Source organism: Natator depressus, chromosome 3, assembly GCF_965152275.1.
Source record: "Natator depressus isolate rNatDep1 chromosome 3, rNatDep2.hap1, whole genome shotgun sequence".
Taxonomy (NCBI): domain Eukaryota; kingdom Metazoa; phylum Chordata; order Testudines; family Cheloniidae; genus Natator; species Natator depressus.
Genome location: NC_134236.1, coordinates 251,663 through 266,075, shown reverse-complemented (window position 1 = coordinate 266,075; position 14,413 = coordinate 251,663). Strand labels below are relative to the sequence as shown.

General features: G+C 45.0%; 1 protein-coding gene across 1 annotated transcript in view; it reads right to left on the bottom strand.

Annotated features, from left to right (window-relative positions):
• The window catches only part of ZNF512 (zinc finger protein 512), a 74,517-nt gene that overhangs the window by 13,069 nt on the left and 47,035 nt on the right, over nucleotides 1–14,413 (bottom strand). The window contains 7 exon segments of the mRNA XM_074947236.1: nucleotides 179–280; nucleotides 5,541–5,735; nucleotides 6,526–6,693; nucleotides 9,748–9,846; nucleotides 11,306–11,392; nucleotides 11,832–11,956; nucleotides 13,130–13,216. Of these exon segments, the coding sequence (XP_074803337.1) occupies nucleotides 179–280; nucleotides 5,541–5,735; nucleotides 6,526–6,693; nucleotides 9,748–9,846; nucleotides 11,306–11,392; nucleotides 11,832–11,956; nucleotides 13,130–13,216 (863 nt within the window).

Sequence of the window (14,413 nt, the reverse complement as noted above, 5' to 3'; positions counted from 1 at the left end):
AGTTAATTGTATCCAAAGCTTATGCTCAAATAAATTGGTTAGTCTCTAAGGTGCCACAAGTACTCCTTTTCTTTTTGCGAATACAGACTAACACGGCTGTTACTCTGAAACCTGTAATTATTTTTCTAAGATCCTTGGACTTGGTCTCTTTAGTGCTTTAGGACTGGGGGTTGGTTACCTGGTTTGGACAGTGGACCCTTCGGTACATCTTTATCTCCGATTTCCACTTGCACAACACATCCTGACTAAATGTGGGCAGTCCAGGCCGGGTGTATTTCAGCTGAGACAGAAGAATACAGACAAAATCTGAAGTTAGATGGCAGGATGGCTACACACAGGATCAGGCATGCTCCTCTGAAGTGTTGCAGCTGTTTTCCCACAGTAGACACTTCCCTTGTAGTAAACTTCCCTCCCAATCCAACAGTGAAACTCAATGAATAACCTTCCCCAGCACCATTGAGTGACTCTCCACAAGCTTAGCTAAGCCCCCACCCCACCTCACTCCTGGTATCCAAAACCTCCCCCAAACTCACACTGGAGTGATTCCTCCCACCCTCAGTTACATAAAAGAGTAGGACCTGGGCCCCTCTCCCTCACAGAATCACACAAATGTAGACCTGAAAGAGATTTTAAGAAGTCATCTAGTCCATTCGCCTGTGCTGAGACAGGACCAAGTACCTTGACCATCCGGGACAGGTGTTTGTTTAACCTGTTCCTAAAAATCCCCAAGGTGGGCATTCTACAACCTCCCTAGGTAACCTGTTTCAGTGTTTAACTATTCTTAGAGTTAGAAAGTTTTTCCTCATATCTAACCTGAAACTCCCTTGCTGCAAACTAAGCTGATTTCTTCTTGTCCTACCTTCAGTGGACATGGGGAACAACTGATCATCATTCTCTTTATACAATCTTTTTACATATTTAAAGACTGTTTTCATGTTGTCCTCCGACCCCCCAGCTATATTCATAGATTCTAAGGCCAGAAGTGACCACTATGATCATCTAGTTTGACCTCCTGCATAACATAGGCCATAGAACTTCTCCAAAACGATTCCTAGAGCAGATCTTTCAGAAAAACATCCAATCTTGACTGAAAAAATGGTCAGTGATGGAGAATCGACCACGACCCTTGGTAAATTGTTCCAGTGGTTACTCACTCTCATAGTTAAAAATCAACTCCCAGCCTTTGGATCATGTCATACCTTTCTCTACTAGACTGAAGATCCTATTAAATAGGGGCACTAAACTAAGGGTAGGATTCTCAAAACTAAACGTCCAATTTTTTCAACCTTTCTTCACAAATCAAGTTTTCTAACCCTCTTTTTTGTTTTTGTTTGTTCATCTCTGGGATCTCTCCAATATGTCCAAATTTTTCTTAAAATGTGGTGCCCAAGACTGGACATATTCCAGCTGAGGCCTCACAAGCAGATCAGAAAAGATTGTTACTTATCTGTCCCACAACTGTTGTTCTTCAAGATGTGGGTGGAGATATGTATTCCAATCAAGTGTGCAGGTGCCCAGTGCACCAATGTTGGAGAATTTTGCCATGTGGTGGAACTCATGCACTGTCATAACCCCCCTATGGTTATATAAGAGTGGCAGCACGCTGACCCCTCCCTCCCCCCTCAGTTCCTTTGCCCTGAAACCGCAGCTGCAGACTCAGATTCAGACGGTGGGTTGTAAAATACAAGTCTGCATCCACATCTCAAAGAACAGTTACCACACAGATAGGTAACAGTCTTTTCTTCTTCAAGGATGCAGGCAGATTCCTCTCAGGTGATTCACAAGCAGTTTCAGCAGGAGGTGGGGCTTGGATTCTATTTAAACAGTGACTGCAGAACGGTCTTACCGAAGTTTGCATCAGCTCTTGATGCCAGGGTGATAGCATAATGTCTAACAAAAGTATGACGAGAAGACCTTGTTGCAGCCCTGCAAATATCCAATATGGAGACCTTGCTAAGAAATGCAATTGATGTCACTTGAGCTCCTGTTGGATAAGACTGTAATGACTACGCTGGCATCATCTGAGGAACTCCATAAGCCAAGGTAATACAGGCAGTTATCTACTTGGAAAAAGTCTGAGCGGAGACCAGTTATCCTTTCATCTGCTCAGCACAGAGTCGAAATAATGTACAAAGTGGCTTAGCCCTTTCTAAATAGAATGATAAGCACCATCTGATCTCTAAGGTATGTACATGTTGCTCCTTCACTCTTGAACATGGTTTGGGAAAAAATATAGGTAAGAAAATAACCCAATTAAGGTGAAAGAGATACCACTTTGGACAAAAATTTTGAGTGTGATCTTAAAGACACCTTGTCCTTGAAGAATTGAGTGTCTGGAGGATCTGCCACTAAAGCTTGTGTATTGCTAATTTTTCTTGAGGATGTTATAGTCATAAAGAAGGTCTCTTCCGGAAGAGGAGAGCCAATGAGCATGTTATCAGCTCAAAGGATGGAGTGCTGCCACCACCATATTAAGTTCCCACAATGGCACAGTTTCCTTCACTGGTGGAAAAAGGCGAACAATACCTTTAAAAAACATCGTCATAGGGTCTGAGAATATTGACTTTCCTTGGATGGGAGGATAGAAAGCTGAGATTGCAGCCAAGTGATTTTGCAGGGTGCTAAGAACTAGGCCTGAGAGTACAGAGTTGCTTGCGAATTATTAAATGAACATAAAGTCTCAACCATTTTGTCTTAGAATATACATTGACCATCAGAAGATATATCCAACAGAGCGTGGGAGCCTCTGGTGCTATTCCTGAATTCTGCAACCACGGTGCTCTTCTTATTGTGACCACTGAAGCAAATAACTTTGGTAGCCATAACAGCTATGTCTTAACAACCAGATGGCCCTCCGCAACAAATGCCTTGAACTCCTCTCAAAAGGATTTAGTAATTTGTCTGTGAACTTGGCTACAGAGTTCCAGTTCATAAAATTATATTTGGATAGCAGTGCCTGCTGGTTTGCAATTTACATTTTTAAGGAGGAAGTTGAATAAATCTTTCCGCCCATGAGACCAAACCTCTTTACCTCTGTCCTGGTGCATGGACTTGTACCTTTCTTGATGCAACCTCTCATTGGCTGCTGTCACAACATGCAAGTTAGGAGCAGGATGTGAATAAAAATACTTGAATCCCTGCATAGGGACATAACACTTGCCCATATGCTTTGCCATAGACGTCAAAGGGTGTTCCACAAGGTCATGGCAGGTTGCAACAGTGCTTTGCTAATAAGGTGAGCTACTCCCCCTGGGATTGAGGACAGAAGAACGTCCACTAATTTGTGAGTGTTTTCCTGCACCAGTTCAGCCTGATATACCCAAGACTGAAGCCAATTGTCCCAGGAGCTCCTGATGTGCCCAGAAGTCCTCAGGTACTGGAAAGGAAGCATCTGGTACTCAGGTGTCATCCGGTGATGATGATGACGAAGAAAGGGGGTTCACTGGCCTTTCAGTGCAGTACCAGACCCTGTGCATGTGTCTGAGGCTGCGCAGGTTCCGAGGGGTCATCCTCCACCTAAATTTGCACCTGGGCAGCTGGCACTGACCACTGTCGGAAGACAGGATACTGAGCTAGATGGACCTTTAATGTGACCCAGTCTGGCTGTTCTTATGTAGGTGGCTGGGGAGGTGATGCCATGGATTTGTTGGGTGATCTTGCCCTGGAGTGGGTTGAAGATCGGGACCTTAAGGAACAAGAACGTCCCCTGGACTCCATGATGGCGATAGGCAAGGAATCAGTGGCCAGTAAACGGGGGGCCAAGAGCCCCTTTCTCTGCAGCAGGGAAAAAGTCCTGGTCAGTATCAGCAGGAGGTCTGGGCTGTCTCTACACTGGCATTTGAAAGACAAAGGAGTAGGGAGGACGACGACCTTGAGCTTGACCTAGATGAATACCCAGAATCATCCAGAGTTAAGGGGGGGAGCAACCCAAGGGGCAAGCCTCCTCGGAGGTCCAACATGGCGGTAACATCAGTCCTGAGGCCGGTAAATAAGTTGGTGCTCTGAAGACTGGCAGAGGCAATACACCCTCTCTTGGTACCGATGCCGAACAAGGCATTGATGCTGGGGTCAGTACCGATCCTCATGACATGGTTTGCATGATGATCGCCGTTGGTGCCGAAGCTGACTGCTCTGCCAATGAACCCCTTGGCACCGGTGAAGGCGCCAGCCTCAACTGTGTACTCAAAGCAATATGTAGTGCTGGTGTCTGGGACACCTGTGTAATTAACCCCGATGGTGGGGTCATTACTGAGGAAGTCGCAGCAGCTGAATGTTCCTAGATAACTGGAGAATCAAGAACCAAAAGGCATAGCAGATCTGATACTGCCTGGTATGCCAGAGGTATGGACACTGTTAACGTCAATGCCGTCACTACTGGACTCAACGGACAATGCCAGAGTCAACGATACAGCCTCAAGTTGATGTTGCCTGGTACCAGAGGACAGGCAGAAGGCCCTGTTCCACCACACATACCTGAAGAGTCATGGTGCCAGTGTGCACGGATTCTGGCAAAGGAAGATGATGCTCCCCAAAATCTGGAGTGACTACAGTCTGTTTTATTGGTCCTTTTTCTCAGTGGGCCTGAGTAACAGTCAACAATCCCTCTTCCTCAGAGTCCGGACAAGGAACATCAGCTCGTTGTGGCTCTGATGACGTCTGAGGAGCTGATACTATTTCTGGTGCTGATGCAGGCCTCCTGGCCTGCCCCATCAGGTGCTGCTCGAGTGTCAAGTCCCTTGACACCTGCGTTCTTTTCTTGAAGACTTGCAGACGAAGCACGTCTCCCAAGCACAATAAACACTATGTGCGGGGAATCAGTATTAGGAATAGCCACCCCACACGACAGACAGTGCTTGAATCCTGATGAAGGCATTCCACCAGCAAAACCAAGCTATTTAATCTAACTCACTATTCTAACTAAGGTACTACTAGCTAACAAACTACTATAATTATTTACAACTAAATCTCAGAAGACTGAGGCATGAAAATCAATGTGAAGAAACACCACACTGAGCGCTCCGACTAGCTCTGGGCAGTGAGAAGGAAATTATGGGGATCAGAGAAGTGCCACCCTTATATAGCCATGGCAGGGGCTATGAGGGAAGCGTGTGAGTATCACTCCTAGTGTACTGCTAGGCAATATTCTCTGATTTCAGTGCACTAGGCATACACACACTTTTTTGGAATACATGTCTGCAACTACTCAAAGAATAGTTACCTCCCATGTTTTACATGGATGTAGTAATAGGAGTCTTCTAAGAATATCTGCATTTTTTGCAAGTGCATCACACTGATGACTCATGTTCAATCTGTGAGCCACTATAATCCCCAAATCCTTTTCAGCAGTACTACTGCCTAGCCAGGTATACCCCATTTTATATAGTATCATAAATCAGCTCTTTCCGCACCCAATCAGTTACTATTGGCCCATTGCCTGGAACCAGAAAGCACTATAAAGTGCCATCTCCTAGGGGCCAGTGCAGGATTCTTCTCCCGTGCAAGACTTTTTGCCAGTACAGTCCCCACCTAAAGCCTTATACCTTCCGATCATCTGGGACGAGGTCCTGTAGAACCTTCTTCTTAGGCCACTCCTTGGCCAGCTCTTCATTAGCTAGCTCGTGAAGGTAATAGACTGCCACCTTAGCAGATTTTCTCTGGACTCTGCCTGCACTACTGGGCTCCAGGGTCATTTCCTTCAGACTCTCAGGCCTCCCTTCTTCATGGAGGAAAGTGACCTGCAAGGAAAGGCCAATAAGGTGAGCTCTATTCATCAGATCCCACTTAGGCCACACTTGAATGATCCATCAAGGTCCTTCAGACCAGGCCAAAATGCCCTATCCCAGTTACTTCCCCTCAAAAAACTCAGGCACAAGAGTACCCTGGAGGCAGGAAAAGACTGTGAGATCCATGTATCAGGGCAGCTGTGGGAAGAGAGCTCTCTGCCCAGACACCACACAAAGCTTGAGAGCATCTGGGCTCAGAAAGAAACCAGAGATATGTGCCTTGGATGGGCTGAGGCACCTCACCCCCATTTCTATTGAACACCGCAGGAACAACATGCATTCTGGTTCCTGTCCTGTCCCAGAGATGGATCTCAAATCTGGAGGAAAAAAAGAGCAACAAGCAGCTCTCACAGGACATCAAACATGCCAGCACCATACCCCCAAGGAGGAGGGTGAGGGGAGCTGGGGAAGGGTTTGCTGCCATCCAGATTACTTATGTATCAAGCTCTGTCCTAGCTGCAGAACAGCAGAAGTCTCAGTCACGAGGGGAGCATTGCAGGTTCCCCTCCCAGATGAAAAGGGATCAGGAAGGAGGATTCTACTTGAGAGGCAGGAGGAGGCTGCCTGCCCCTACAACACCGTGAAGCATGAAACAGATGGGACTAGGCTCTCCAGTGTACAGTGGGCCCAGGGAGATCAGAATCAATTGTCCAAAGTGGGCAAATGGAAGAGTGGTTTGGAGAAAGAGAGAGGTCACCACACATAGCTCCTTTTCCCGATAGCAATGGCAACTCATACTTACCGGCCCATGCTCAGACCTAAGGTGATAAACAAGCCCTGCCTTTGACTTGTATGCTTTCCCACAGTGACGACATTTCATGGCCATTTTCTCCAACTCAGAGGCCTCCTTCCCACACTTTTTCATATGGTACAGGTATCCCATTATGCTGGTGAAGCTGCCTGTACACCCCTGTCAGTGCAGAAGAGAAGAGTATGGAGCCAGAGCTCTGGCACACGTGGCAGACCCCATCCCTGGTTGGCAAAGAACAGAAAAAACCCTACTGAATCTGAAGAAGCTAATGGTCCATCCAGGTTGGGCTGATTGCTCCCTAGCAGCTGCCAGCCTCAGATGTTGCACAGGATATCATAAAACCCCCATAATTCACATCACTGTGTAATACTCTCCTGGGGAAAACATTCATGGCTATATGAAGGAGCCCATTGGTCATTGTTTTCCCTCTTTGCCTCACTGCAGATGCCACCCTTTTAAAGCTACGGAGCTAGGTAACTACTTGGCAGCTGCAGAACATTACAGATGTTCAAAGGGGCAAGAAAACCTCCAATGGCAGTGACCACATGAAGAGATACCAATATTTATGGCACTGTGGAGAACTGGGAATGATCACAGCAGCGAAGTACAGCGGCCAAAATGAAGTGCTTGGGGACTAGAGGCATCCTACACAATAAATACAGAACACCCACATTAGACCAGTCAGTGGCTTGCTTCAATATCCCCTACCAGTGAGCTCCACGGAGTAGTTGCGTGCTACATAAACACACATTTACTTCTGTCCATTTGAAATTTTCATCTTACAGTGTAACCCCCACACCTCCTGGGTGTGGTGCTCTGTCCCATCTAGTGGCACTTAGGCCACTTAGAGAGATTAATGAGTCTGCTCTACAGCCTTATCTAACAGCTATATGGCTTTTAGCTCATGCAGTAGAGGCTCATGCACTAAGCTCCAGAGGTCCCAGGTTCGATCCCGCCTGTCGACGACCAGGGTCTGTCAGCGTTACATTCTGTTTGATAGGGCAGGATAAAACATGGTCAGCCCCATCAACACAATCCATTGCTCTAAATACCTCTCATACCTCCTTGTACTCTTCCAAATGAAGCAGCCTCATGATCAGATTCTGCCTGTTGCACAGCCTATTTACACCATTACATCCCTTTGTGGATTACCACTTGTGTAAAGGAGTTCCCCTCACTGGCATTCAGCTCTCAGAACAGCCCTATGCCATGCTCTCGCACAAGAGGGACAGCACAGAATCTGGCCTGAGTCCTTAATTCCTCTTTGGATGGTGAATTCCTTTGGATGGCAGATGAAATTCAATGTCGATAAATGCAAAGTAATGCACATTGGAAAACATAATCCCAACTACACATGTAAAATGATGGGGACTAAATTAGCTTTTACCACTCAAGAAAGAGCTCTTGGAGTCATTGTGGATAGTTCTCTGAAAACATCCACTCAAATGTGCAGTGGCAGTCAAAAAAGCAAATAGAATGTTGGGAATCATTAAGAAAGGGATATATAAGACAGAAAATATCATATTGCCTCTATATAAATCCATGGTACGCCCACATCTTGAAAACTGTGTGCAGATGTGGTCGCCCCATCTCAAAAAAGATATTGGACTTGGAAAAGATTCAGAAAAGGGCAACAAAAATGATTAGGGGTATGGAACGGCTGCCGTATGAGGAGGGATTAATAAGACTGGGACTTTTCAGCTTGGAAAAGAGAAAACTAAGGGGAGATATGACAGAGGTCTATAAAATCATGATTGGTGTGGAGAAAGTAAATACGGAAGCGTTATTTACTCCGTCTCATAACACAAGAACTAGGGGTCACCAAATGAAATTAATAGGCAGCAGGTTTCAAACAAACAAACCAAGTATTTTTTCACCCAACGCAGTCAACCTGTGGAACTCCTTGCCAGAGGATGTTGTGAAGGCCAAGACTATAATAGGGTTCAAAAAAGAACAAAATAAATTCATGGAGGATAGGTCCATCAACGGCTATTAGCCAGGATGGGCAGGGATGGTTTCCCTAGCCTCTGTTTGCCAAAAGCTGGGAATCGGCAACAGGATGGATCATTTGATGATTACCTGTTCTGTTCATTCCCTCTGGGGCACCTGGCATCGTCCGCTGTCGGAAGACAGGATACTGGGCTAGATGGACCTTTGGTCTGACCCAATATGGCCGTTCTTATGGTACCCTCCTTTCAGCCCCACTATAAATAGCTGCCAAATCTTTTTTGTTGCCCTTCTCAGGATTTTACTGTTTTGTTTTACATTTCTGTTCTGTCTTTTCTGAGATAAAATGATGAACACCAAATGCAGAATCTTAGGTGTGGACACACTGATGACAGTATAAATATTAGATGTTTGTCCCCTCCCATCTTGCTGTGAACTCAGTGCATGAGAAGTTCCAAACTGAGGCCTTGTAAACTGAAACCCTCTTTCTGTAGAGCAGCTACAGCTTGGGAAGTGATGGCAAAAGCTTGTGTACGTTGTCTCTTGCCAATTTCTCTCAGCCCTTACCCAGCCAGATCACCTACAGAGGCAAGAGGGGCTGTAGGTCTACATTGCTCATTCAGTTATTGACCTCTTTCTGATTGTAGAGGTGGGCTAGGCAAATTGTGGTGAAGTACACACCTGCTCACTGAGAATGGAGCTGTAGCCAAAGTTTATCCAAGCCATAGTACTTCCTAAGTATTTTACTCGCTCTTTTGATCACTGCTGCACATTAAGCAGATGTCTGTTCTTTTCACAATTACCTCTACATCTTCAGTTTTCAATAGATTAATAGAATTTAAGGCCAGAAGGAATCATAATGATCATGTAGTCTGACCTGCACAAAATATGCCAGAGATGTTCATGCAGAAATACCTACATCAAGCCCTATAATTTGGGTTGAGCTACAGCCCACCAGAACCCATCATATCCCTAGGTAAGAGGTTACAATAGTTCAGCGAGTGCAGATCATTTAAATTATTCCTTCTAAATGTACGTCACCTTACATTTGTCAGTTTTAATCCCTTCTGCCATTGTGCTGTCTACCTGGTTACCTAACAGCATTAGGTTCTTCTGAAGAGGCCCATTGTCTTAAAACCATAACCAGAGCTTTGGCACAGGTCCCACTGACTGGCTCTTGTAAGTGTGTCCAGCAGACATCATGCGGTGCTCTAAACTCTGGCAAAGGCTGGTGCTTCTTTTGGGACACAAGATACTGCAGCTCACCTCCCTCATACACTTTAGCTTTCCCATTCGCTTCAGCACCTTCCGGAGGCGGTCTCGTTCACACTGCTCATCTAATTCACCTCCCTCCTTCACAACTGGCTAAAAGCAAAGCAGAGAGAAAAAAGGTGAGCACAGGGCCCTCAGCACTCTGTAATTCTACATTCTGGGAATCTGCTCCATAATCCAGCTCCGTAATCTAAGCACTTTCTAAATCTATGGCTGTGTAGGAAACCTTCCAAAAGTAACCTGAATGTATCTGATGATGCAATCTCTGCTTAAGTCTGCGGACAACTGAATAGCTTTGAGAGAAATGAACTGTTCCATTCATCCCAGTGGGGTGATAACTATTTCACAGGTGATTATTTTAACATCCAACTAAAGGCCCCCACCCTGATGAAAAGCCCAGCCAACCTACAGCTGCTGGGAAGAGGAGGATATAGGAGGACCTTATAAGGGTGCTATCCCTGGACTCTGGTTGGGGTGCCAATATTCATATCAGCCTCTGACTCCCAGGTATTGGATACACTTCAAGTTGCCCAGCTCCCTCTGCCCTCCAGAGAGGAGGAGCATTCTCTTTCTGCTGTTCCCATCCTGTGAGTTAAGGGGCAGGGCAGGCCACTGTTACACTGCATGCCTGCAATCCCCCCTCCCTTTTCTTCCATTGTATCCCCTCCTTCCTTGTGAATAACTCCTGCTGTCTCAGCTGCTGCTCAGAGCTTCTCAAGCAGTAGCAGCATGAAAGTGACACAATTCTCATTCGTTTCACTGCTGTCCTCAGGGTTCGGAACAGCAGTAACACAAATGACAGTTTTGTTGGCAAACTCTGCAGCACAGGACAGCCCTACATCAGTTATTTATTCTATTAGATACTGTGGTGATAAACACGATATAAACAGCAATGAGTGATAAATTCACCAAGCCTAGGAACGCTCTCTCCCACTCTTCTGAGTGACATCTCCCAAAGGGTCTCACTCTTCATTGCCAGACCTAGAGACAGAGGCTTCTTAAAGGTGACTAAAGGGGGAAAATGGGTTATGCCCTTTGTGTATCTTTATGCAGGATAAAGGAGGACTGAAAGGTGCTTACTGCTTGCTTTTTACTTTGAAAATGTCAGGATCTCAACTAGTCTGCTCCATTATTGCTGGATGACTCTGATCTGTATTTCACAAAACCTCCCAGCCCTTTAGCGAAGGGGTGAGAATTACAGAGTCTTAATTAATAATCAGATCATTTCTTCTGACTTTTTTTTTTAAACAGAGTATTTGATAAATTTTAATAACAAATACACACCCGAGTGTTTTAAAGAGTCTGAATAGAAAGGCCTTCTCATCTTTATCAGCTGTCACTTGCCTAGCATTTCTGACATCATAATGCTACTAGTTTTCCAGGTATTCAGTCTTTCAGGAAAAACTGGTTAGATAAGACCTGAATTTTTAAAGGTAGAAAATGTTTGACAAAACCACCACCTTTCAGTCTCTTTGTAGCATCAAAGGAGCAACAAAGGGCTCTCTGGCCTGGAAGGTCAGGGCTTCTGCTAGACGTACAATATCAACGTTACCAGGTTGTTGTGATCTGCCATGATGTGGTATTTCATTCCTGCCAAAGACCTGAGCTGTTTTCCACAGTGATGACATGTGAACATTTCCTACAAGTAAAACAAGAATGCAGACTGCATTAACACAAACCTCAGATATTGGGTGACTGTTTAGGAGAAATGGGGCAGCAGGCAGGGAAGAAAACCTTGTGTGGGTCAGATAACTGCACACTGAGAAAAAACCCACCATGCATTTGGAAGTCAATGAACAGACTTTAGAGGGGTATAAAGACTAGAGAAAGAAACAGGGTAAGAAAAAGAGAATGGATAGGTCTCTGCCCACTTTCCTAAAACCACAAGTAACACAGAGGAAGGAGCAGTTGACCACGCTGATTTACAGACAGGCAAATGGATACCTCTCACATTAACACGATAGAAGGAAATTGTGTGGTTCTTAATGGTCTGAAGGTTGTGTACCTGCTGGCAGGTACTGTGGTCATTAAGCTGGGGAATAAAGGAATGGGAGATGGTGCTATTCTGTCTCTCTCACCTGTCTGCAATTGGCCATATGTTTCTTCAGCCCCTCTACAGTCTTCCTGACAACAGCTCTGCATGTTGGACAGGTAACTCTGCCCTTATTTAGGATCTCCAGGTACCACTGTTCCTCCACACTGCCTGTCAGATCACAGGAATGGAGGAAGAAGAGGAGGAAAATCAAGAACAAAATGAAACACAACTTAGGTTTTCTCTAGCTTTGGCAGAAGGGCTTTTCTTTAAGTTAATGGTTTGATTGCATTGCTGGGGGACAAATTCCCCATTCTACTAACTAAATCTGAAATGTTGTGTGATCTCCTCACCCTCCCCAGATCATTTACACTGGAAACTAGGAAGGGGGCTGAAGGAATGAGGATTTCTATGTGATTTCACTGTACATTAATAAATGGCTTTGCTACTTCATGCAAACATGGAATTGCTCTAGAAGACCATGCCATACAACAGGCAAAGAAAAGCGTACGGACAGGTGTGGCCTCCTGGCCCCTTTCTGAGAATTAGCAGGAGAAGTTTCAGCTCCAAGGATTCTCTGGCCTGAAAATGGTTTCAGAGAATGAAAGCCAGAACTGGAATCCTTACAGCAATGTGCTCCAATACAGTTCCTCCTTATCTGTAACTCTAAAAGGTGTCCCCTTGAGACAGGGGGGAGGCTGATGAGAATCAGACCATTAGATGGACCACTGGTCTGACCCAGTATGGCCATTCTTATGTTCTTAATCATAAGTCCTTCTGAATAGGAGCTGGGAGTTGAGTGGGTGTAGTTGACACTCCACTGGTCACTCAGCTTATTATAACAAAGGCTGAACGTTATATGGTCCAACATTCTAGAACAAGGGTGTTACTGCATCGTTACAGAAGGGGTTGCTTGAGCCTCTGGCTATCAGGCTATGGCATGGGGTGACTTGTATAATGCCTTCATTCTGCTGAGTGAAAGAAATATGAATATTTTGCTGTTGTCTAGGCTGAAACCAGCTTGATGTATTTCTGCACAATTCAAGAAGTGATTCCCTCCCCAGGCACCATTGTACATGCATTGCCAGTACAAAGTCTAAATTTCCATGCCTTAGAAAGGGAACGTTACCATAGAATAGGTTTAAATGACAGAAAGTGGTAAAGAGCAACATGCTGCAACCACCACCATTAGGTATTCCTACAATGTCATCGGGTCCAAACGATGATGGTATTCACACTCCTTTGCCAAAAGCAAAGTGACTGAGATCATAGAAAAACATTACCCAGGACTGACCACACAGAACTACATTCACCTCTTACCTAAACACTGCTCGTCTCTCTTACCTGCTGCATACGTTGGTGGCTCTTTTCGCACATAACGCCCTTTGGATTTGGGATTTTGTTGCACCCCAGCTCGTTGCTTTTTCCTTGCTATAATGTAAATAATGAGAAAATCTGTGAAACCTAACTCTGCAAACCCTCAGTCATAAACATAAAGGGAAGGGTAAACACCTTTAAAATCCCTCCTGGCCAGAGGAAAAACCCTTTCACTTGTAAAGGGTTAAGAAGCTAGGATAACCTCGCTGGCACCTGACCAAAGTGACCAATGAGGAGACAAGGTACTTTCAAAGCTGGAGGGGGGGGAAAACAAAGGCTCTCTCTGTCTGTGTGATGCTTTTGCCGGGAACAGAACAGGAATGGAATCTTAGAACTTAGTAAGTAATCTAGCTAGATATGCATTAGATTCTGTTTTGTTTAAATGACTGATAAAATAGCTGTGCTGAATGGAATAGATATTACTGTTTTTGTGTCTTTTTGTAACTTAAGGTTTTGCCTAGAGGAATTCTCTATGTTTTGAGTCTAATTATCCTGTAAGGTATTTACCATCCTGATTTTACAGAGGTGATTCTTTTACTTTTTCTTCTATTAAAATTCTTCTTTTAAGAACCTGATTGCTTTTTCATTGTTCTTAAGATCCAAGCGTTTGGGTCTGTGTTCACCTATGCAAATTGGTGAGGATTTTTATCAAGCCTTCCCCAGGAAAGGGGGTGTAGGGCTTGGGGAGGATTTGGGGGGGGGGAAGAAGTTTCTAAGCGGGCTCTTTCCCCGTTATATATCTGTTAGACGCTTGGTGGTGGCAGTAATAAAGTCCAAGGGAAAAAGGAAAATAGTTTGTACCTTGGGGAAGTTTTAACCTAAGCTGGTAAAAATAAGCTTAGGAGGTTTTCATGCAGGTCCCCACATCTGTACCCTAGAATTCAGAGTGGGGAAGGAACCTTGACACCCTCATTAGACAGAAAGTGGAGCTCATGGGGCAGGGGCCCTATTCAAGCTGCTGGCTTGGCAGGCAAGGACTGCAAGGGTCAAGTTCTCTCTGCAGAGGACTGAAGTTTATTTACTGATTTTAAAATGGAGTCCATTAGCTCAGCATCCAGAGCTAGTTAAATATGGCTCAAGAAATAAATACTATAAAACCCTACTGCACAAATAATGGAGACGTAAAAGGCGTAAGTCAAGAGAGTATGTGATCTACAGGACACCCTGAAGTTCATGCAACTGGGGCTCTAGCGTGCCCCATAGGAAGCAGGTTCCAAAGGTGGGGATTCTTCTCCGAATCCTACACCACAT